The sequence below is a fragment of the Halichoeres trimaculatus genome, unplaced genomic scaffold (genome assembly GCF_033239565.1).
Source record: "Halichoeres trimaculatus isolate MK-OKI-2021-1 unplaced genomic scaffold, fHalTri1.1 fHalTri1_scaffold_2, whole genome shotgun sequence".
In the NCBI taxonomy this organism is placed as follows: domain Eukaryota; kingdom Metazoa; phylum Chordata; class Actinopteri; order Labriformes; family Labridae; genus Halichoeres; species Halichoeres trimaculatus.
The window spans coordinates 34,427,682-34,453,860 of NW_027437180.1; the positions used below are offsets into that span (position 1 = coordinate 34,427,682).

Below are 26,179 nucleotides of genomic sequence, written 5' to 3' on the forward strand. Positions count from 1 at the left end.
ATGTTTAAAACTAAGATGCGGGTCGAACCTGACACCCAAATTAGTGACTGAGGCAAAGAGGGGAAAGTTTTGGCCGAGAAAGGAGACAGAGGTAATGACTGAGGAATGAAGCTGGTATGGAGTGCCAATTCGGATGGCCACTGTTTTGGAGCTGTTTAACTGTTAGAAATTTTCACTCATCCAAGCCTTTATCTTCTCCAGGCAGGAGTCCAGCTGAGTGACAGAGGATGGGGGGATGGAGGAGGGGGTGACCTTTAAGTAGAGTTGAGTGTCGTCAGCATAGCAGTGGAATTGTATTCCATGCCTGCTGACGACACGACCGAGGGGGAGCATGTATATGGTGAAAAGGGTTGGACCGAGGACAGAGCCCATGTCTCGGTGTAATTAATCTTGTTAATACGTTTAAGTGACAGCCCTAATACAAACCGGTTTTGACATGGTTTGTTTTATTTTGAAAGTCACTGGGTCTCACTGACCCGCTCGATCTTCCCGACACTGAATTTGTACATCGCAGCTCCAGGTCTGTCTAAAATAGAATTGCTGCGTTTTCCCTGCAACATGACAGACCAGCCACATAGACGTACTGCAACAGCACAGATCCTGTGTAAGTTGACACGTTGATTTGAATGAAACCTATCTGATCCGTTTGCTGTAACAAAACAGAGACACACTGCAGATGCTTCTGGTGTATTTTAGCTCTTGGGAGTGCGTATCTTTCACATAAAAGGGGGTTATTCCATACTGTGTGACGCTCAATCTTCCAGACATGGTTTTATTTACCCTCTATAATAACAGTTTTCATGCTTCCAAATGACAAAGCTTTATTTCTCTCAACAACCTAATGTGTCCCTCCATGTCATAAATTTTGTGAGGCCAGCTGAACAAAAAGTGTTTAGGTGCATCATATCCAAAAATGATGTTTTCAGCCACCATGTTTATCTACACTTGCTTAAATGCTGTGATTGGCCTTGATTCTATGCATACTATGCATACAATTTATACAAAGCCAGATCCAACAGTTTGTTTCCACACATGAATTGCTAAGCTGGTGCAAAGTTTTGCTGCTGTTACATTGTTCAAGTTTCTTTTTGTGCAGTTTGTACTTGTAGCACATATATCAAAGTAATTTAAAAATGCATCAAACAAATAAAGTTGTTAAAGAGGTTACCAGTGTGAAAAAACAAAGATAATGTAAAAAGTACAAAATCCTATTTTAGGTTGAAGAAAATGCTTCTCAAGTACAACTTACTTTGAACCACAGGTAAATGAGCAGGCCTTCCTTTTCCTAATCAGTGTGATTGCCTGTTGTAGCCTCTTAAGTGGAGGTTTTCTCTAAAAGCAAGGTGTTTTTTTTAATTTATTTCTAAGGTAAATTAAAATGTATTCAGAGGATAAGAGCTATCTCTATGGCTGTTTCTTTTTGCAAAAATAACGCGCAGTTATTAAACACAAGGACATGGTGCACATCATAATTCTATGTTGCAGGCTCTTCAATGGCTATAGAAAGCTGTAGAGTGATGAAAAAAACACCCACTGCTGAAACCAAGATTACATCTGAACTGGCAGAAAAAATGATCTGTACAAGATAAATCACTCTAAACCTGTACGTCTACTTGCCAAAAAAGGGAACAAAGTTAAGTGCAAAGTTACAGAAACAAACCAGAGTTGTTTCATCATCAGGGGGTAGAAATAGCTTTTCATAGCTTTTCTCGAGTGAAATAAACCTCACCTTTAAAAGAGACTTTCTGACACTTGTGGTGTGGCTTACTTAGTGAGAAGACCTTAGAAGTCAAAGAAAGGATCCTGTGCCCACACAGGAACAGGAAGGTGTGAGGTTTAGAGTAAGACTCTCTGACCTTTTGAAATTCAACTATGTCACACATTAGCTGACCTTTACTACGGTACATTGGCTTTATAGTTAAAAAAAAAACAAAAAAACTACCACATCTTCCACTTTATATCTATATACAGTAGGGAAAATAAGTTTTGAATGCGTCAACTTTTTTCTCATCACATTTATTTCTAAAGATGCAATTCAAACAAAATTTCATTGGTATTAACTCAAATAATCCTCACATGAAAATAAATCAAAATGTTCAGGTCCATAAATAATAATTATATGATACGATGCGATACCACAGGAAAAAAAAGTATTGAACACGCTAACTGAGACTCATCTAATACTTAGGGGAGAAGCTTTTGTTTGCAATGACAGCTTCCAGAAGCTTCTTGTATGTTTGAACTAATGGCCCACACTGCTCAGGTGTGATTTTGGCCCATTTCTCTGCACGGATTGTCTTTAAATCTTGAATATTCTTTGGTGGCCTCTGGTGAACCCTTTTCTTTAGTTCTTTCCACAAATGTTCAATTGGATTGAAGTCAGGTGATGGACTAGGCCATTCTCACAGATTGATTTTCTTTTTTGAAACCATTTGAGAGTCAACTTTGCCGTGTGCTTTGGATTGTTGTCCTGCTGGAAAGTCCAGCCACGTCTCATCTTCATCATCCTGGTGGATGGCAGCAGATTCAGATCAAGAATTTCCCCATACATGGTTCCATTCATTACTCCGTTAATTATATGAAGTTTGCCAATACCATGAGATGAGAAACAACCCCATACCATGATGATTCCACCTCCAAACTTCCCTGTTGGTGTAGTGTTTTTTGGGTGATGTGCAGTGCCATTTCTCCTCCAAACATGGTCTGTAGTATGCCAGCCCTAAAGTTCAGTTTTGGTCTCATCTGACCAGACAACATTCTCCAAGTATTCTACAGCCTTGTCAAGATGCTGTTTCGCAAACTTTAAACCAGCTTCAACATGCCTTTTCTTGAGGAATGGAGTCTTGCGGGCTGAGCATCCTTGGAGGCCATGGCGGTGGAGTGCATTGCCTATTGTTTTCTCTGTAACAATTGTACCTGCTGCCTCCAAGTCTTTCTGGGCACTTTCAGGGTGGTTCTTGGCTCGTTGAGTACTCTTCTGATTATCTGACTCCCTGGTCAGACATCTTGCAAGGAGCTCCTGTGTGTGGCCTGTTGATGGTAAGGTGGTGCTTCTTCTTGTGAATAATGGCCCCAACGGTGCTGACTGGAATATTCAGGTGCTTTGATATAAGTCTGTAACCAGTTCCATTCTGATGCTGAGTAATAATCAGGTTGTGAATGTCTTCAGAGAGCTCTTTGCATTTACCCATCATGAGGTGTGTCGTATTTAACTGCTTGGTGAAAAAACAACCTTTTTTATAGAACCATCAATTTGCTCTAGCCCAGCTGATGTTGGTTTGCACTAATTGAAAGTTCAATTAATAATTACTGACAGATTTTAGGTGGTATGGTGCATTTCCTTGCCAAAGTATACAGCCTTTCCAAGGTGTATTCAATACTTTTTTCCTGTGTTATCATACTTAATTCCACATAATCATTATTTATGGACCTGAATGGCATGATTTCTTTTCATGTGTGGATTATTTGAGTTAATGTCTGTCTGTCTGTCTGTCTGTCTGTCTGTCTGTTCCGTCCACCCGCCTATCCATCTATCTATCTATCTATCTATCTATCTATCTATCTATCTATCTATCTATCTATCTATCTATCTATCTATCTATCTATCTATCTACACACACACTTTTCCTACAGCTGTTTCTATTCACAGGAACCAGCAAACAATTGAATAGATTGGAAGGCAGAGTACAAGCTCCAACAACTTTCTATACAAGGGCTTGAACATTTTCTTTCAAACTTTTTGTCGGTCACATCTTGCTTGTTAAGCTTCCTTTGTGAAGAGAAAAAAAGACATAATTTTCAATCTGGTGGGTGTATGGAAGCCACAGCATCACTCTAGATTCAACCTGGATCACATGAACAATAAGCCTGTCCTTAGGTTTTTATGTCTAGTTGTTGAGAAAGGTGAGAACAACTTGTATTATGTGGTTGCGGGTGTTCAGGGTTACATGAACTTGTATCATCTGTCATTCAAGCTTAAATCCTGCAGATTCAGAAGAGGATGTTATTTACACAATACCAAACTAGCTCTTCAATTTTTTTAAGCTGACTTTTTTCTTCTCTGCTCTTAAGCAGTGTTTAAATTTGATGTCACACAGAGAGGAACCATCTATCTATTCGTTGTTTAGTGCACATAAATCCCGGATGATAAAGCAAAGATTTCAAACTTTGATTCATCACCCAGGATTTTAGTCTAGAGCACCAACTTAACGCCTTCAGCAGTCCCTTGAGGATGTTTGATGGCCCAGGTAAGTCTTTCCTTCTGCAGTTTGTCAAAGCTACATCTCTAACTCTTCTCTTCACAGTAACTGAAACTGAGACTGTGATGCAACAAATTTTTTGAAACTATGAAGATTGAAGCTTGAAGCTGTTGGCTCTCAGAAACTTGTCTTCTGATTCTGGTTAAGCTTTGGGTCGGGCCAGACCTCTTTCTGTTAGAGTTTCCAGTCCCCGTTTCTGAGCGTCTCTGGTCTTTCATATTTGTCTTCAGGAAAGGTCTATTTCTTTAACTAATGTGGGGCTCTGTCTCTCTTTAATTTTCTATTTTCTTTTCCTTGTCATGCTTACCTTTCTGCAGTATAATATGGTTCGATAACACTCATGTGGGTCTGGTACCACTGTGTGATCCAGCTCCACTTTTATACACACAGATGGTTTGAAGGAATGAGACAACTTGGGAAACCTGTTAGAATTGGTAGCACCAACATTCAAGGCTTTATCAATCTCCAGCTTTCCATCGTTCTTCCTTAAAAAAGGGTCTTTCTGTATAATTCTGAAATGTATGTTATTCTCCAGCTTCGGGTAACCTTTTCTTTTTTCTTAACCTCTGGCAGTTCACCACTTAACTTTGAACCATTTTAAGCTATTCAATAGATTAATACATCTTAAATGTTAAGAGATGTCAAATAAAAATAACTCTATATGTATTTCTGAGAAAGGTGACAGAAAGACATTCATTCTTCTTGGTAACCGCAGTGAACCCAGAGGGGGTGAAAAGTTTTGCTTTGTATTTTGAAAGTTATAAAGTCCAAGGTTCCAGGAGCAGCACGCATTGTCTCCAAGCAGAAACATGTGGCCTGAGTCACAGGGGCTTTCACTGCATTTCTATACCGTGTCACAAAGTGGACATACAGGCTCCAACTTTACAGTATTGAGTTATTGAAATGACTGCTCTCTTCTAAGAGCTTTTCACAATGTTAAACAAACTGCTACTGATTTTTTCTGAGTCAGGTTAATGGATTTTACTTTCCCTTTCAGGTGGTATGAATGCATTTGTGACACGATGTAAAATAACTGCTGCAAAATATGACAGTGGCGTACTGACTGTTCCTTGTTTAGCAAAAAGAACTGACAGACTTTGACAGACATGTCTTTTCAAAAAGCATGAAGAGTACAACATGTATAAAGTCATTGCATCATTAGAACGTATTGTGAAACACTTAAAAATACAAAGTATGAACTGGTGGGGAAAAGAACATGATGTGGGAAGTCCTCAGTGAGGCAAACATGATATATACAATATACAGAGGTGGCCAAAATTATTAGAACACAGATCTGGAAGTATTGTCCTCTATCTGCCTCTGAATCATGATCATGAAAGATGCAGGTGCACAAATGTCAGATGACGTGAGTTAGACTGATTTTATCTACTTCACATTTTATTATTTGTTTTTTCAACCTTTTGCAGCAGTTGCAGCAGCACATGTCTCTGGCATAGTTTTTATGTATTTCCTCAGAACTTCACCACTAATATTACGCCATGCCTCCTGCATCATAAGTCAATAACTTTTGAATGTACTACAAATATGCCCAGATTATTTTTCCACCAACTTTCCAAATGCCAAGTGTTGAAATTATTTTGGTCACCACTGACACAAAAGGTATACAACTTTTGTCACTTTGACGCGTTAATTACACCACAAATTAATGTGTTATAAATCAACATGATTAACTCATTGGCTTACAGCCATTTTCAGTGCGTCTTGAACAATCTTTTAAGACCATAGACTGTGTCAAACATGGATGTAGTCTCCCCGATGTCACCCGTCTGTTTCTGGAACAGATTTTGAAGCACATCGGCTATAGCGGCTATATTGGTAGTTGCAAGGGCTTCTAGTAAAGCTATAGGGCGCCTGTTGATCATGTGATCCTGAGATGTACCTCTCTCTCAGGCAGGAAATGTTTTTTTGCTTTGAAAACAGCTTTTTTTTTTGTTTGGTCTGTTTGTAACTTCCGGTACTTCCTGAGCCAGCCTCAAGTAGACACTGGAGAAATAGCAGATTGTAGCACTTCCGCATTGTCTCAGATTCTTAGACCAGAGGTTGCTACTTGTTCAAGACTAAAATAATATTGTTTTCTTTGACTATGTAAACATCAAAACTATCTAAGAAAAGTGGAAGCTCTTCTTTTATTTCTCTCTTCCTGTTTTCAATCCAAAAACCACATGAAACGTACTTTTTGTGATTTTATTTGTCTCGGGCGCTTCATCCTGTGATCCTCTCCATGATCCATCTTCTTTTTTCCCGACCACACCGCTCTTTCTCTCTGAACTACAGCCACACATCCTCAGTTTTAGCCTGAGCTGCCTGAACTTTTCTGACTTTCAGCGTCTAGCTATGTCTCTGTCATCTTACATCTTCTCCTCATATCCATGCTGAGCTCTCATCCAAAGAGCACACCACTCTCATCCACATTAGTTTACAAGCATGATTTTGATTGACAAGCTCCGCCAGACCCTGCCTCCCCCTGCTGAAAAGCACAATTTACTTCCATAGCCGCAGTTAATAGTTGCACAATGTCAATGGCAGTGAATGTGGACATTTTGATATTAGCCAGGTGAAAAAAAGGGATTTAGAAATCTTCTCCTCTTCATGTATTTCATTCATTTGATTGGTCATGCACTAAAATTCTGTAATGTTTTAGAATTTAAATTCTTTATTTGGGGACCTTAAGCAGATATGAGGTTAAAATGTGATTTATTAGATTAATTTTTTGAATCGCCTGACAGCACTAGTAGGTACATAAACTTGTCGTTTAGCTCACCTCTGACGGAGCAGCTGGCAGACCACTGAGGGATGATGTTGCGTCTCTGGTAGAAAAGGATATACGCCCCTCTGGTACAAACTTCCTCATCTGGCACCAAATCTACACTGCTGTCATCGTAGCTGTACCACTGCCCATCCACTGAGTTCCTACAGTAAGCTGTGGGAAAGAAAATGACCACAATGATAAACAATGAAATCATGAGTGCTTAAACTGTAATCATATTTAAAAATGAGCTAACGTAGCAAAATCAAATTCAAAGATATGGCAGACATTAAATTATCAGATTGTTCTCATTGGAAAATGATACGAAGTGAATCATGGAGCATTAAAAGCAAAAACTAAAACTAAACATTTGTATGTGGACAACATTTGGTTCAACCAATGCATGAACAGACACGACAAAACACGCACTGATCCCTCATCAGTCATCAAAGGTTGAGTGGTTGGAGTCTGAAGCAGGACAGCTTCTTGTGTGGGTCTGATGAACTCTGGGAAGTCGAATGACTCTCATTATAGTGTTTATTTTTCTTGTCTTGTGTCATTCCAACTCTGCTTTAATAATCTGGTGTAACAAACAACAACTAGAGGCCACACTTGCTATAGAGCAGTGAGTCATGAAGTCACATCTGCTCTTTTGGAAATGAAATTACTAGTTGTGATTAAACTTGTCAGAAAAACAAGCACTCAGACAGAAACCTGCATAAACATGAGTTATTTCAATGTCAGGAACCAGGCATTAAAATTGTCCAGCAGAACAGGGTCTCACTTTACACTAAAACACCAGCCTTGGGTTTTCCTTGAAATAAATCAAATTTAACTGACAAAAACCTCGAACCAGTTTTTACTATGTGTAGTTAATGAAAAAAAATGGTTTGTAGCCAACTTTTAGTTATTCTCATACACAACACTTAAGACTCAATGCATATAGTAAAGAATAAATGAAAACTTAATAAATTACAATTAAAGGAAGCTGTTTCCAAACAGTGTAAGGGTCCATATCCTCCAAGAACCTAATCCATCACACAATATCTAACCAAGGTTAAAAAAAATATATGACAGTTAATAAATGGAAAGTTACCTGAACTTGGCAAAAGGTCATATTATTTTCCATTTAGTTCAGCGCACAGTTCACTGGTATGAAAAGCTTGAATGTGTGTTAGACTGAGATAATGTTTTCCATTTTATGGCTGGCTAATTGTAATTCTGTCTCATTGTTCCAATGTGTGAGTAAGAGGTGAGGTGAACCTTGCTTTAACAACAGTGGTATAAAAATCCTCCTCTATATACAAGTCTCAATGCCATTCTTTTTATCATTGTATTGATATCACTCAGGAACAATTTAATAGGTAGCTCGTATGGTAAAACTGAGACAAAAGATTTTAGTTTGCCAACATCTTGAGGTCATTGCAGATCAAATTTGAGATGTATAGCTTTTGACAGTGTGCCATGACATGATGCATGGCCCCTTTGGAAAAAGAAATGAGTGAGAAACATAAGTAAAAAACAATATAAATGAGTCCTTGGCTGGTAAAGATTCCACCTTAAATCCTTTGTGAGCTCAGGGCTGGAATATAAAAAAGAAAACAAGCAAAGGAAATATCTCTTATTCAGTCCATTGAAAGCAGTATAAGATATATTTCTCAATCTCTCCTCTAACATATCCTTGGGTTTAAGCATCAACAAAAAATGTCTAAATTTCAGCTGTTTGGGAAAGTGAGCACATGGCGCTGTTGTACAATGCGGTCTGAAAAACAAATTCATTCTGAATTTATCAGGGATCTCCAAACAGACTGCTATGACCAGATCTTAATTCAGTATTTTTATTTTTGAAATAATCACTTCCCTGTTAAAAACATCATTGTTTAGAACATCATGATACAGATTTGCAGGACAGAGTGCCTGATTGCCTCCTTGGATATTGTTGTTTATCAAAGGTATTTTTCACTTGGGTAGAAGTTCACAGACAGATCTTTGTTCCACTAGCTCGTCTGTTTCTAACCCAGGTCTGACTCACAATGGATCATCCAGCACTGTAACATTAAGTTCTCTGATCTTTAATTAATACCAGGCAGGAAAATGTCCCAAGCACAGCTCTCCATAGCACAGGTGCGTCTTAAACAGTTGATGAAAGGTTTCAGAGTTTCCATCAGCTACTTCAGAGTGAGTCATGGTGGAGGAGCCATGATGGACATTTCTGAAGTTCGAGGGTTTTTCTTTTGATGGATAAGGAGACATAATGGTTTATTGCACACTCTGTTGCTGATGCATTTTTACTTTTGGTTTGAAGCACTTTGTAACTGCATTTTGAAAGGTGCTATAAACATATTTTTTCTATTATTATTATGTTCTAATAATTCTGAGAAGCTACATATCTGATTTTTATGAGCAAGAAATAAATCAATTTGCAATATGTTGAGTTTAATTTCTCACTTAGACAAGGCTGAAAAGCACATTTCGTTTTGCTTTACAAAGGAGAAAAAAGCCCTAGGTCGCCAAAACGTAACACTCAATCTCATATCAACTCATTGATGCATGAATCACAAAAGCCTGTGTCAAAGTTCTTTTCTTAAGTGGTCTAATCTTTTATGGAACAAAAAATGTGACTTTCTTCTGATTATTTTTCAGACATGTCCACTCCAGTAGACTACATGTGCCTAAGCACTCAATATAAACATCGTATGTGTCTTTTGTGGTGAAAAAAAGAGAGAGGGGCCATCTGGCCAGGATGCCTCCTAGGCGCCTCCCCGGGGAGGTGTTTCGGGCTCGTCCAACTGGGAGGAAAACCCGAGGTAGACCCCGGACACAGTGGAGAGATTATATCTCTCGTCTGGCCTGGGAACACCTTGGTATCCCCTCAGAGGAGCTGGTGGAAGTGGCTGGGGTCAAGGGCCATTGGTCTTCGCTGATGGCACTGCTGCCCCGGCGATCCAGTCCCGGAAAAGTGTTGGGAAATTATGACGATGACAATGTCTTTTTATGCTTTGAAAACAAATTTTAAGACGTTATTTATTCTATAGTTGATACACTTTTTAGATCTCTGACATTTAGTTTATGCCGTAAGAAGAAAAAAAAAACCTAATGCAAAAATCTTGACACCTTAGATAACATTGGTTGATTATAAAACCAAGGTATTGGCATGAGGATATCGAAAGTTGCATCTTGAATGGTATGTAGAAGTTAAACTGTTTTAAAGCTTTTCCTTAAGCTCTATTATGATTCATTACAAGTACTTTTTTTCAAAACTAAGTTTTAATAGGTTTGATTGTCTGAAACTTGCACTGAAATAAATAAAACCACTAATAACTGATTTACTATGTTGGAGGTAAAACATCCCTCGATGCCGTACCTGTGTAATGTCCTCCGTGCATTCCTCCGTGATGGTTGCACACAGCGTAGAGGTCGTAGAGATAGTCGTGAGGAAGGGTCATGTCAGCAGGCTGGTGGTGTTGGTTCGAAGGCTGCTTCCAGGACAAGGGCCAGGCCCCTGAGCTCACGTTCTTCATACTCTGGCTCCTCTTGACCACATGGGGGGCCATGTCCAAGCCAGTGAGGGGGAAGCGCACCAGGGTTGACAGCTTGTTCCTCCTCTCACCAACCTGTCGGGATGATTTTTGGTCATTTGCGGTCCATGCATAACAAAAAAACATTTGAATGAAAAATTTGAAAAGTGAAGCTGATAGAAATGAAATTAAAAAATACTGGTTTTTGGTAACTCTCAGATGAGGGACATCTAATAAAATCCAAATTAAGGATTGATAAATTAAAGCATTTTCATACAAAAACCAAACACCAAATCGACCACTGGAGTAAGAAACCATCTATAATAGTTCCTTTGAGTTAAAGCATTTCTGAAAATGTGACCATCACCCTGTTTGCACCCTCACAACAGGATTTAACTTTTAATGAAGAAAGGATTAAAAAAACAGCCTTCTTTTCTCTTTTGTATCCCTGTTTTTAATGGGGGGGGATTAGACTCAGTTGCTTGCTTGATGAGGAGTTCAGCAGCAGCTCTCAGCACAGTGCAATTAAAGTTTGCAACCCTAGAAAGTTTGTATGCTAATCAGTGGCCTCTTGAGCAAAGCTGGACCTTGGCACAGGTTCAGAGTCAGTGACTGAATGGGGGTGCCACACAAAGCTCAAGTGCAATCACATGGGTCAGAGGGGGGTATCGCTTGGGATGTGACTACGCCGGAGAGTGCCTGAAAGTGATTGCTTGGGTTGGAAAAAGGGAGACTGCTTGGGTGGGTGCCATGATCAGTCAGGGGTAGCAGAGTTGTGCCAATGAAGCCAGGTGCAGATAGAGGATACATGGCTGAACCCAAACGTGGCTACAAACATGTTTTCTCTACTTTTTTCTGTCACCTTGCTCAAAGCGAAAGGTCAGAAGTGCTGTATAAGATGCCAGTTTTGTATAGCTAGTGTACTTCTTATGACAGAGGCAGATGTGATAAGGGTTTTCAATACAAGCTGGACTGTCTGGTTTTCCAGACTTGGCTGAGGCGAGCAGAGCCGTGGGCCAGGTATGTGCACAGAAATTCTGATGGGCCCTAATTGAAAAGCAATGACCGTGTGATTCAAAAAAGGATGAGAGCTCAGTGAACCAACCCATGCTATTACTGCCTCTACTGATAAGTTATATACTGCCTCGTGCCTCAAGTCCCAAATACTCCTAAGACTGAAGATGGATGGGAAGAAAGATTAAGAAATGAATTTCAAAGAAGTACTTGCACAGTCTTATAAAATGTGGAAATTGCAGAGAAACACTAAGACTGCAGGCAAAATGCCATTTAAGAAGATACAAATTGTTCAATTTAACACATTTTCTAGCACATCATACCCTCAAAGCAAATTTCTCAAACTTGACAAAAAACAGCTGAAAAAAACGATTAATTCAATGATTTAATCTGTTAATGAGAAGGGAGCGAGCCCCTAAAATTAATTTCTCTAATAGAGAAATTTAGACCGGAGTCAAAAATTAGTTGAAGGATGGTCAATGCAACATAAGATCAACATGACTTCCAGAAATACCAAAATATCTTTTTATCTATCTAGTTAGCAATGCAACACAGACCCACTGCAGCAGAATTGTGTGTTGATGTTGTCAGGGACTAAACAGGGATGCTAATACGTTGACTGTGGACACTACAGATGGTTGTTTGTAAGTGGCTGTGAGTGAGGGTGAGCATTAAAGGGGCTGTGTTGACCATCTGTTTGAAGTGGATTGCACCTTTGTCTGGAATTGTTGGCGATACTTGGATACAACTTGACAAGGTAAGGTATTTATCAACAGTTGCGTAGCACTACTGTTTAAAACTAGGGCAGCACTGACACCATAGCAACAGGTATCGGTGTATCAGTGCCCCACTAAGCTGGATCAGTATCAGCGGGAAAGGGGCTGATCCCGGCAACCAGCTCTAAGCCTTTTTTTTTACCGGCGTTCTTGGCTACTTGATTTAAAATGTTACTTTTGATGCACTTTCTTTTTTTGCTACATTTCCAGTCTATAGGATATGAAGTTTACAATTGAATAGAATTTATGTACGTTCTGAAGCATTGTTTTTACCAAAATGCTGGTAAACACTTAAATATTTAAGTTTAAAAACAAGTTTAAATAAATATTTACTTCAGTAATTCTAAATACTCGTTTTTTTTGCCTTTTACTCAGAGCATTACCAGTTTATCCCACAGTAAGGCATGCAGGTTATTATTCAACACTGGTATCAGAACGCTATCGATCAATACCCAAAGCTCAGGTTTCGGTATCAGAACCAGAAAAGTTGGATCAGTGCATCCCTATTTAAAAAGTCACAACAAGAAAACTTTGTACGTTCTGGACATAGACTGTATAAAACATGGAAATAGTCTCACCGACGTCACCCGTCTGATTCTGGAACGGATTTTGAAGCAGATCGGCTATTGCAGCCATATTGGGAGTGGCAAGGGCTCAGCATACAGGTATAGGGTGCCTGCCGGTCACATTATCCTAAACTGTGCCTCTGATTGGGTGTGCTTGGGATCTTAATATCCTCTGAACTGCTGGGTTAGAAAAAAATTGACCTTCCTGTACAGTATGTGCCGATAGTAAAATTAATGATTCAGACAGAAGACGTTTTTGAACCAGGCTGTAAATAGGTTAATTTCTGTTATGAAAATTGCTTTTTTTGGCTTGGTGTGTATGTGACTTCTGGTACTTCTGGAGCCAGCCTCACTCCAGAAACAGCAGATTTTAGCACTTCAGCATTGTCTCATATTCTTAGGCCAGAGGTTGCCGCTTGGTTGTGGCTGATACGGGCTGGTTTTCTCTTCAAAGAAGGCAAGGTTATGCTGGCCACTGAATTGACAGACAGGGCTGAAGGCACAAGACACAAAGATGCTTGACAAGCAGGGTTCTGTTTTGCACCTCATGCTCCACTACAGCAGAAGTTTTCTTATTTTGACAACAAGGAAATGACAAAAACATAATATATATATATTGGTCTGGCCTATTTATATATATATTTCATATTTTATTGGGAAGCCAGGCCTCCCAAGACAACTGTGAAAAACTCCCACTGCATATGACTCACAGGCAGGCTGACGACCCTAAGGGCCTTTCATTTTCTTACACTAATTTATTTGAACTTAAAAAGTGTTTCACAGGAGAGGTCAAACATCCTTTTGCATAACCATGGTTCTCAAAACTCAAAAAAGGTTGCTATTACACTTTCAGCCACACTTAACAAAATGTAAGGTCAGTAGGGCACCCTCAGAAGCAACCATCAAAAGAAAGTGAGGAAGTGAAACAGTCCAGTTTGGATCAGTACGGGTTGGATGGGTTAAGCCTGATCCTGTTTGTGTTTCCCACAGCCAATTGTGCCCACACAATAGCCTTGCCACTTATAAAATAGTGTGACACCCAAGCATAACACAATGCACCCTGCTAATGAATCCAGTAAAAAAACAGCAACGATGGAAGACATCCAGTATTTTGCCTTCTTTGTGATTAGCATGTGGCCCTTTGTTACAAAGCGCAATCAAGATTTTTTTCATAGAGGACTGTGTGCCGCAAGGAGAAATACAGCCACCGTCAAATGGTAAGTGACGATTCTTTAGACAGATCAGCGGATTGCTGTGTTGTAGCTCCACCTTCTGGGATTGGATCCATCTGTCTGTTTGTCTAGTCTGGCACCCAAGCGGGAGGGTCCAAATAGAGGGATGGCTTGTCTTGGTTATTTGGGGATCTGTCCAGGGATTTGTAAATGGAAAAGCCACAAAATGTGTCCTGTACCGAGATGAACTGAACTGAACCGCTTGGTGGAAACTGGGCTTTAGACTCCTTTTCCCTTATCACTCTAGTCCCAAAGTTAAATGACCACTGCATCTTTATTAAATCTATTACAAAAAAAGATGCTTGTACTTTTGATGATCTTGCACACTGCAGACATAGGCAGTGATAAGAGTTGCTCACACTAGTCATGAAATTTAGTCGTTTTGCAGGTCAATCTAGGTAAAAAAGATCCGATAAAGCAGACTAAACATCAGGGCCACCCTAACACGAATGTGCTAAATTCATCCTAAAGGACAGCCACATTTTGAGTAGACCTTGAGCGGATATGACGAACATGACAGTGCAATGACAGCAATCTCTTTGTTGCATTTTCGAATTAGAAATACTTTCCTGATCCCCAAGGGGAAATTGCTTGTATTTCAGTTCTTATTTTACCACTTTCCCAGCCTGAAAAAGCCTCCTGTGTAGAATTTGTTGTTGCTCAGGGAGACTTTTCCTCTGTAAACTGAAGTAATGAAAGGAAAAGTAACAGCTGCATTCAAAGCAAAGCAGTGAACACTTAGTCGATCCACTTCACCGAGGAGGCAGCACAGTGACCTGCACTTGAAATGTACGTCTTTTCATGAAATCCATTAGTGGATCCACAAGACATGATACTTATTCATCCCGCGTTTTTCTCCCGCCTATGTATATTCATACTCCAGTAGCATCAGATGAAGACTAATGCATTTCCAGGAAAGGTAGGCAACGTTAGAGCAAGTCTTTTTCCTGAAAGTTGCAGTAAAATGAAGCTCATCCTGATAGAAGTTCTAAAGGTGACTTGTTCGCAGGATGCTGTGGCAAACACAGGTCTTAAATAATTCATGGGGATACAGATGTGTAGTCCCACTTTTATAAACAGTATCTATGGATGGTTGACTACGTATACATCCATATAGACCTCAAAACAGGGTGACCATGCGTATAGACTTACATTGATGGACAGTTGTTTAAAGGATTTCTGTTTTTTTCATTTCCTTCAGGGAAGGAGTGTGTCCTGCATTTGCTTTTGATCTGCACCTCCTTCAATGTAAACCCATTAGTCTACCAGTATAATAATATTATTAATAAAAGAGCATATCCTTCAACTTGTTTTTTAATATTTGGACAGATGTTGATAAGGCAATCACACAACAACAAGCTCTGCTGGGATAACAGTTATGATAAGTGTGACACCATCCAGAATATTGGAGCCAAAAGGCCGCTGACTTAATATGGGTTTAATTACAATTGGATTAACACTGTGGCTTTGCAGCAAATCATTTCCTCTATAAAACTGGCATCCCAAACACCTTCCATCCAAAGAGACTCAGAGGCCAGTGAGGCTAGAATAATTTTCGAAGTGTCAATTTAGTTATTTATTTTTTTTGAGTTATTTTTAGGCTTTCTATCCCTTTAGACCTGGACCACAGGAATATGGATATATTCCTAAATGCACACTTTTCTGTCCAATTTGGCCTCTCAAACACATAAACAGAGATTTCTTAAAGCGGCTAAAAAAGTGAAGAAATGTAAAAATATCCGGTTGAGTGGATCCGTGTAGCGGTGTTAAAAGGAGCTGGTGTTGGCGCGATGATGTCAAGCGCCTAGCAACAAGTCACTGTAACAACAGTTGCCAACAATAAGAACTATGGCTGACATTTACCGCACTATATCTGTATTCTTTGCACCTTTTGCCCTCATTATAGCTCTTCAATGAATGTGATGTTTTGGGGTTTTTGTTTCACTTACTTTTTTTCTTACTTTGTTAACTGCTTCTTCCTGTTTTTGACTGCCCATGCTCGTGACGTTCTTCTTCTGTGGTTTCCACATTTTGCTAACCTGCCACTTACTGGCCAGGCATGGCATTGCAGGCTTCAGAGGGGATTGTTTTCAGTTTTTGCCTCTTTGTATGGACAGAGTTATTTCTGTGGTGTGGACAGAGATTTTTTTTTAACCAGGATAAAGATATCTGGTTAAAACAACAACAAAAAAAACATATACGTGTCGTCCAAGCCTTAATCTGATGGAGAAGGGCAGTGGATAGTAGGGATAGGCAATGATTTTCAAATATTTGAGTAGTCATTTACATGTTGCAGTTCTATGCTGGATTCGATCGTCTGAGGTTTCTGCCCATTAAAGGGAAGCTTTTCCTCACCATTGTAACTTGCTAAATGCTGCTAATAAAATTCTATTAACATTAATGGGTCTAGACCCGTTGATGTTTTTGGAAAGTGTCTTGCGATAACTTTTATTATGTAAACATAATAACAAATAAAGTACAAATAAAGTACAAATAAAGACAAATTGATTGGTTGATTGTAGGATGGAGCTGTAAAGCATTTCTGCCCTCAGTACAAGTCACTAAGTCACTCAATATCCTCATTTTAGGCCATTCTGAAGATCTTGTTGAAACGCTCTGTTTCGAGAATGACCTCCAGTAACCTCACAACGTCACAGCCCTTTGTGCTCTGATTGGTCAGTTCTATCAGAGGGGCGGAGGGGGTAGAGCCAGGGGGCGGTTTTTGCAGCATGGCAATATTTACAAAAATCGCCACATTGAATGGAGCAGACTGAGCGAGTTTGCTGTTTGCCAAAACTTCACCGTAAGGCATTGTTAGCACTAATAAAATGGCAGAGTGTAGGATACATCCTTTTGTATTGGACCCTGAGTCAGACCCGGACGGTTCTGCAGCTCAGGAGGAAGAAAATCCACCTCGACACAGATCATCTCAGGACGCTTCAGTGTGGTGAGTCAAACCGGTACTGGAACCAGTAACGTGCGGTGAGGTCCATGACGAGGGAGGCAGGCAGCCAGCTTAAGTTGAAATTTCTGTGTGTGTTATATATATGGTGCACTGCTCACATTTGCTAATACAAACTGTTACTGGCCAGCCCTGCCCCTTTAACACGGTGACAGTCTGTGCTGTGTGTGTGTGTGTGTGTGTGTGTGTGTGGTTGTGTGTGTGTGTGTGTGTGTGTGTGTGTGTGTGTGTGTGTGTGTGTGCGCGCACGTGCGCGCGTGTGACATAGCAGAAGGAGAGACGGTCTGAGTACATGCATGTGTGTGTGTGGGGCGGGAGTACATTATTTTGGTCTTTGTTTCTTCAATAAATGTGCGGTTGTGCACAAGATGCACCTTTTTTTCCTCCTCTTTAGTCTTTTCCCTCACTTTGGTCCAGACTCCTAGACACCGGTTGCCAGCAACGAGCAAAGTAAATAAATGTTAATCAGCTTTCCCATCTACATTTCGGAGACGGACTTAAGTCCCGGAGTTAACGAGACAAAATGCCAAGTAAAACCCGAAACATACGTTCACCTGCATTTCTACAGGATTTACATCACAGGAGCAAGAGCAAAATACGAACAAAAATAACTCAACAACACAAGCACACAGGCAAGGCACCTCCGGTATACTCTATCAAACGTCTGCACTAACACACTATCGCGAGACCTCAAAGAGGGTGCGGTATTTCAACCTGCAGAGGCAGAGAAGCGCTGTGCCTCATCGATGCCCATGTTAATCAGCATGAGACCTTAGTGCGCATGCGCGAACCTGCAAAACGTGATTTCAAGTAAACGGTCTCTCTCTCTCTCTCGGAGTCTCTGCCTCCAACGCACATTACAAGCATGAAGCCAGCGCGAAACTCTGTCTGCCCCCTCTGTTAGCCTCCCTCTTATTGACAAATCAGCAATTTACTTTTTTATCTATTAATTATGACAAATTGTATACGAACAACTGAAAAAAAAAAAATTTTATAAAAAAAAAATATTTTTTTTTTCTTGTTAGCCTAGGGGAGGCACTGCCTCCCCTGACCGCACACCACTGACTGTAACATGTATAGTTTATACGTTTCTACTTGGCTCTTGGTGGGTGTATCCCTCGGTGGCGGTTGTGTGACTAACTGACATCACAGAGGAGGAGCTGCTTTATCAGATTACTCCAATAAAAAGAAAGGATCCTCGTGTTGTCACGACGGTCGAAATCTCGCGGCCAAATGTCAATGACCTATTTTCAGAGGCATCAAATCTCGTTCTAAGATATCAGAAAAAATACAATATCTCATTTTTTGAAAATTCAGGGGGTGTAAGGTCTTGTTTTCAACTTTATTATTTTATATGTAAGTATTAAGTCAGGGATCAGCATGATATGTCCCCTTTAAGTCTCCACCCAAAAAAAAGGTTTTTGTTTTTTATTTCTTCTCAAGTAAGAATTTTTCACTTTGTTCAAGAAAAAACAGAAGTGCACCAAGGAAAAAATGTTCCTTAGTTTTTTTCAATTGTTCCATTAAACTGTTCTGCTTAAAAAAAACAAGTTTTTTTGAAAGTTTGTTTTGAAAGTAACATTTGTTTTGGTGTAATAATTCTTTATACTTCACTATTTTTAATAATGAGTGCAATAATAGAAGATCTTTTGTTTATTTCTTGTATTGTAATCTTCCACTCTGTACCTTAAAAAAGATTTTGTTTTTATTTTATCTTAAAGTAATACTTTTTTGACTTCCGCCATCTTAATCCTACAAAAACACTAATTCCTGCCAAAGGTATCTCTGCAGTGGATACTCCACACAATCCTTATTTTACCAAAAACCTCCAAAACAGCAGCACATTGCATTAAAGCCTCCCACTCAGTGAGGCCTCTATAAGACAAAGTCTGAGTTTGAATGTAGTGAAATGGTGAAAATGCAAAATAAGTGTTCCTTCCTCAAGTTTCCAGCACAGCAAGTTTAAAGCTGGACCCACTGGAAGCAAAGGTTAACATCTCAGTATGCCAACTTTCCACATCATATCTGCTGCTTATACACACAGATATCAAAACACCGTAAGATATTGGCTCAACATGACTCCACTTGGCAGCTTGGAACTAGTACTTTCATTTTCTACAGCAGCAGGTTTATGGACTGAACATTTCTTGGCTCAACATCTCATCAGCTCTCACTTGTAACAGCGACAGGGTGTAGCTGATGTGTGCAACTTCAATGTGACACAAATACAGACGTGAGCTTCTCCTGATACGTAAAATGATGAAATAAAGGGGCATCAAGAACACTCCAGTGGTGTTCGCCTCTCTGTCTGCTACTTTGCATCACAGACCTGTTTCTTTTTTGACTCATTCACACACAGGATGTGCCATCACAAATTGCTTTGTACTTTTTGAGGTAGCATTCGTTCTAGGATAACAACCAGACATATATTACTTTAACCAGTTTGAAATTATTTTCATGCTCAAAAATAAAGAGTTTCCTCTTTCCCAGACTTTGAAATTGCTTTGTGTTTGGGTAAACTAAAAAAACAAAGGGAGAGACTTTTATTCCTGGATCGACGTTTTCTCCCTATTTTGTGACCTTTTGTGCATGACAGCTCACAGAGATTCAGAGCACAAAGAACAATCGTACAGACTGGTAAGAATATTGAGTTGATTTTATCTCCCGGTTAGTTATTTATCTTGCTTTATTGTATCATCCTTTATTGCAGCAATTTCCAAACTTTTTGATTTTGTGAAAAGGACCAAGAGCCAGCAGCTGTCTGATTTATTTATTAACTGTTAAAGTAACACATAAATGCTTTTGTTGACTTTTTCTTTTAGTGATTTCTTTAAAAAATCTGCCCCTAAGTCTGTTCAAACATACTTGTCCCATCATTACAGACTGATAAAATCAAACCTCACCTGTCCCTCAGGTGTCTCCTGATACCTGATGATAAGTGGTCCGTTTTCTGTTGTGTTACGTGCTGCATAAACATCAGCTCCTACTCATCTAACCAAGGAAAATGTTCTCTATTAGGGGGTGATACATCAAGTTTTTTTTTCTGGCAGGATCAAGATCTCGATTTTATCATGATTGTTTTTCATCTTCCGACTATTTTGACCTGCAAACAACATTTTCAGTGCCAATATTATCCTGCATTCTCAATAATTTCATAGCTTTATACATGTAAACTACATGCAGTCTAAATGTAGATTAGTGAGACATTACTAGATATACTTTGGTTTTGTTGGCGACCTTGACAGAAAACATTAACGTTTACATAATTTATAATATGATTATTTTCAGTGACATAATGAAAACACTTTTAAATGAAAGCTGGGGGCAGTATGAAATGGACCTTGGGGCCTGAGTTTGGATGTGCCTGCTTTATTGAGTTATGTGATAAGTGGCTATTTTCTTAGTCAGTGTGTGACAAATTACAACTGATGTCAACAGTGCAAACTTATTTTCACTGAGGGCCACAGCAGTATAATATTTGCCCTCAAAGGGACAGATATAACTGTAAGACAGTATAAAATGTAGCTAAATGTAAGACTTTGCAGCGAGGGTAATTTCTTCAGTCACAGTAAAGCTAGCTGTCACTGCCTTGTTGTTTTTAGTCGTGGCTTTCTTGAGCACATCCTGCTGTGATTACAGTTTGTATTTTAAATCTTGCTCCATTCGTTGTTTTTCTTGAAAGGTCACTTTAGCATACTTAGCTAAAGTTGTTTGATGTCAAAATGCCAACGTAGATTGTTCTCTTTGACAACCACCATGGATTCATAACACATAAGACATAGGGCTGGACAATTAATCGGATTTTAATCGTGATTTCAATTTTGCCATCTGACAATCATAAAAACAATATAATCAAAGAAAAATGCAAGTTCCTGTGCTTCATAGCTCTTCTGTGTTCCATGTGCAGCCACAGCAAGTGTGTGTGACTTATGTGTATCAATAATACTGTATGTGCCACTTGCTGGTTTTTTAAAGTTGTGTTTAAATCAGTACTGAAGTTTTTGAATAAATGAATAATTGTGTATATTAATTGTGATTTCAATATTACTTAAAATAATCAGGATTCTTATTTTTACCATAATCGCCCAGCCCTAATAAGACATACTGTTTTTTCTCCCTGAAGCATAAACATGTATTCGCCTTCCCAGGGTTCGAATCATGGGGGGGCAAAGGGGAGTCTCCCCTGAAAGCGTTACCTGACACATTTAGGGGGGAGCTCTGAACATTTTTGGATTTGTAACGTGCCTGTTTCTGAACTGAGATGGAATTAATTTTTAATGAGCCCCAGTTGATATCGGAGCTTGTTTCAGTACCACGGATAGCGCTATTTGTTGTGTGTGACGTTACAGTACGCTACAGCTTCTGAGCGGAGGCTACATTTGCACTGGTGAATTAACTTACTAAATACCTTTGTGGGGAATTAGACCAGCTGTTTAAGTCTAACCTGCTGCTTTATTTGTGTAAAACTTAAATAAGGGGGCAATTTAGAGATTTGGGAGCCAGGAAAGCTGCCACTGCCACATTGATCTGAACAGTTGACATGATTTGGTGCAATAAGTTGCATCGCGATGTCCTGTTGTATTTTTAGTGCTTAGAATCTGATAATGAGCCAAAACATTTTTTCTAACTGCAGAGGAACCTTTGCAGAGATCTTCTCTCCATGCTGCACGTTGTCAAAAGATTTGATTTATCACACTGTAATATGAAGTTACTGTGAATTTAGGAACTTGAGAATTCAACAGAAAAATTCCCTGACACTTTTTGGATTGCTGCTATGGTGCCTATATGAAATTTTTAATACAGTATTAGGCAATTGCTGTAGTGGATTTTTTTTTTCTCTGTAAACCTGTTATTGGCCAAATATGGGTAATAAAATGTGCGCATACATGTGAGTTAAAAAGCTTTGGTGCACATGGTAAAAAAAAAAGGGCTCCCCTAAAAGGCCACTGTGGGATCAGAACCCTGCGCCTTCCCATCTTTCTTGAAACAGCCTTCATCTGCGTCAGCTTTTCTCTTCCTGGACATTCGGGGATCACTGTTTCATTTCTCGCTTTCACTAGTTTGGAAAATATCTCTGATGTGAAAACACTGCAATCTCGTGGGGACATGCTGTCACATAATTGGTAGGTATTATGGGAAACATAGTTTATGGTCAATGCACCTTTTTGACTTATCAATAAAAAGATAATAAGACCTTTTATGCTCTTGTGTCCCATAAAATGGCTTGGTGGGCCACATTTGGCCCACAGGCCTTGAGTTTAACACATGTGCAACAAAGTATTAAGTCTTGAAGCTTTTGAGGCTGGGTATGTTAACTTTCCAGCCAGTTTTGGGAGAAAAACACAAAATGCTTGCTACTTTTACAAACTACGACCTATCTTTTGAAACAACATCTTTTTATTGTATTTATCTTATCATAAATGTATTGTAAATTTTAATGCATATCTTTTGTACTGTATCTGTTGTATCTTATTGCATGGGTCGGTGTCTTTTAACCATTTATCTATGTCTAAAGTGACCTATAGTGACCTGACAGGGGCTCATAAATAAAATGTAATGCCTTGTTGACACTGAAATTGTTAAATTGTCATGTTTACAAACGAACATCTGAAAGGACAGATGGTCAGAATTTAAACAATGAAATTTTACATGCTCCTGAAAGTGGTCAGAAAACACTGTAGAGATCGTTTTTTTTTCTCATGACTCAGAGTCATTTCATCTTCAGTTAATTGCATAAAATGGATTCCAGCAGCTTGGAACAGAAAACTAATCTAGGTAGACAACAAGCACAGCACACTTTACAGCACAGCCCACCTGGCGAAATCTCTTGAGGTGGAGAATCAGGATGTCAGGAAGCGTCCACAGGCTCATCTTCACCATGCCTTGCTGCAGCTGCTTACAGTGTGGGCACTTCCAGGCATCATCTGGGGCAAGCTGGAATCAGTCAGAGGAGACATGGGTTACAGGGTTTTGAACAACAAAATAACAAAGATTCTCTGCCTTATTTAAACATGTTTATTTAATTGTGTCATGTAGAGAAAAGAAGAGTTTTCATGTGTTTTAGATCTAGCTAAATTTCATTCACTCATTCATTCATTCATTAGGGCTGGGACAATATGCCATTCTTGCGATTCGATTCCATTACAATTTTTGGGGTGCCAGTTCCATTTAAATTGCAATTCTTCAATGTATTTATGATTTTTGCAATTTTTAGTTTGCTTCTAAGACCAGACCATGTGAAAAAGTAATATGATGATGATAATGTCTACAGACTATATCAGGAGCCATATTTTCCCTTAAAAAGCACATCACGTGACTCAGAGAGAAACATTTCACCCTCTGCTGAAGAAAAGTGGAAACTTTTCTTTTACAATCCAGTTTATAAGCAAAGCCTAAAATGAAGAATTTCGGGGAAAAAAAGATTCTCGAAAAAGATTCTCGAAAAAAAATACCGATTTTGATATTGCCAAACAAACAATCCAGAAATAATGGTTTTTGACTTTTTTTTCTCCCACCTCTATTATTTGATCATTACCTCTACCAAGGAGCATAACTCAAAAAGTAACTAACGGATCTTGATGACATTTTCAGGAAATCTTCAAAATGCGATAAGGAAGAAGTGAGTAAATTTTGGAGGTGATCCAGATCACCGTCTGGATCTAGGACTTTTTAAGGATTCTTCATCATTGTGAGATAGGGCCGTTTTCACCATATGTGTATATAACTCCACGATTAATGGTGGGATTGCTTTGCAAGACAATACAATACAAGGTTGCCATAATTTCTGACAGATGTAAAAGTTTGATCCAGATCCTGTCAATATTCTGGATACTAAGATCAGGAATATGAAATATGTACTGGGTCATCATAATTTTCATAAAATGGGAGGAACAGTGATCAGTGAGTGTTAAACTCTGTAAAAGAGGGGAAGGCTGTTTTTAGAGTTTGTTGCAGTGTATCCCAGGAATAAGGGGCATCAAATAAAAATGCAGATTTGCCAAGTTCAGAGTAGACTTGAGGGACTTTAAGATTTTGTAGGTTAAATGAACTGGTCATGTAGGACACTTCATAAAACTCTAACAGGTTTGAGAGGTAAGCTGGTAATTTGCCAGCAAGGGCTTCAAAAATGTATAACAACCAATGCTTGTTCTGTCTCTGATGAAGAGATGGCCAGCCAACCTTCTCATAAAGGAAACAAATAACGTGTGTTTACCCTTCACCAGTTATGAAACAGAGAGCAGAGTGGTACACTGAGTCCAGGGGCATAAGAGTTGATACTGCTGCATGTCTGTATATTATATCACCGTAATCCAGAGCAGATAGGAACATGGCTTTCATAATCTTTTTACAGCTTGATTTTGGAAAATAGGATTTATTTCTGTGAAGAAAGCCAACTCCCTTTCGCAACTGTGTGGTAAGAGTGTCGACATAATATTTAAGGGTGAATTTCTCATCAAGCCATATGCCGAGAAATTTAACTCTGTGACCCTCTCAAGTTGAGATCCATCGGAGGTCGAAAGTTGTATTATCTCAGAGTTTGTATTTTTAGCCCTGGAGAAAAAAACATGAGCTGTGTTTTACTTGAGTACAAGCTTCAGACTTTTAAGACACTCTTGTAAATTGTTATAAGCAAGTTGCAGGTTATTTATGGCAGACTGAACAGTATCTACAATACAATAAACAATGGCATCATCTACATAAAGATGTGCATGACAGTTTTTTTAAAGTGGAGACAATGTCATTATTGTACACAGGAAGAAGCATAGAGCCCAGAACTGAACCCTGTGGCACACCTCTATCAATCCACAAAAAAATCTGATTTGGCATGACCCACTTTAGTAGGAAGTGGTCAATTTCATCAAAAGCTTTTAAAAGATCTATAAAAAGAGCAGCACAACGTTGCCTTTTGTTTAATGCAGATGTTATGTAATTGGTAACTAATCAATTTAATGAGACTTTGCTGTGAGTCTGTCTGAAGCCAGACTGACATGGGTTGAGGATTGAGTGATCTGAAAGATAAGACTTGAGTTGATTATTGACCAAGGATTCCAAGACTTTTGATAAACGGTAATTTAGGCGGTAGTTGTTTGAAAGAAGGCGAAAGGTGAGAGATTTGCTGTTCTAAAAATGTATACTACTCCACAAAAACTTAAGGTGGGTGCGGGAAAAAAATGTCATCAAAGAAGGCCTTCAAAACTAAAAATAAATAATAACCATTTATTATAATTAATTTATGGAATACTAAGAGATCCAACAAAGAAAAACCAAAATCAAATCAATATTTGGCAGCGCTTCTCTTTGCTTCCAAACTAGCATCAATTCTTGTAGGAATATTTACACAAAGTCAGGGATTTTGTATGTGTATGATCAACTTATTTTACCAAAAATGTGTTGAGGATAATCAATTTCACATGTAGATAGAAACACAGACATTGACTGAAATGGCTACGTCTGAAAGAGGCTTAAAACTGGGTGAGGACCACCCAAACTGCTCCAAAGATGGGGTCATGGAAGGTAGTCTCATGTAACAGTTCAGACACTGTGGCATGATTGAGCTCAGGAACGAGTCACGAGGAACTTCCTCATCAGCAAAAGTATCTCCAGACAAAGATATTAAAGCACACTGGGATTTCACGATGCTGGTCAAGCTCTCTTGAAGAAGCATCAGGAAACAATGAGGATTGTAGACACAGTGGTCAGCATGGAAACAGTGCAGGGGGAAAGATCTATGATTGATAAATGCTAACTGATATAACCAGTGTTTCTAATATACAAATAAAAAAAATTATACAGCACAAAAAAGTTTCATGAATATGATTTTATCAGTGCACTACACTGTAAGAAGGAGTTTAAAATGTTTTTGAACCAAATGACCCCAAAATAGAGGGAAATCACTGATGTAGACAGCAAACTAACTTGTCCATACTCAAGTTTAGAAATGACATACGTTGCTCTCCAAAGCTCCCACAGCACTTGGGATGGTTTTACAAACACTGTCAGGGATCTTGATGGTTTGAAGTTAGACGGACTAACATCCAGCTGATTTGGTGTACTACCAAACCGTTTAGACCGATAACACTTCACC

At 39.1% G+C, this 26,179-nt stretch overlaps 1 protein-coding gene across 2 annotated transcripts in view; it reads right to left on the minus strand.

Annotated features, from left to right (window-relative positions):
- The window catches only part of usp43a (ubiquitin specific peptidase 43a), a 225,343-nt gene that overhangs the window by 19,294 nt on the left and 179,870 nt on the right, over window positions 1-26,179 (minus strand). For both annotated transcript variants that reach the window (XM_074689798.1, XM_074689791.1), the window contains exons 12-14: window positions 22,909-23,028; window positions 10,391-10,640; window positions 7,042-7,200 (exon numbers count right to left, since the gene is read on the minus strand). In XM_074689798.1, the coding sequence (XP_074545899.1) occupies window positions 7,042-7,200; window positions 10,391-10,640; window positions 22,909-23,028 (529 nt within the window). The remainder of the gene's footprint in view (window positions 1-7,041; window positions 7,201-10,390; window positions 10,641-22,908; window positions 23,029-26,179) is intronic.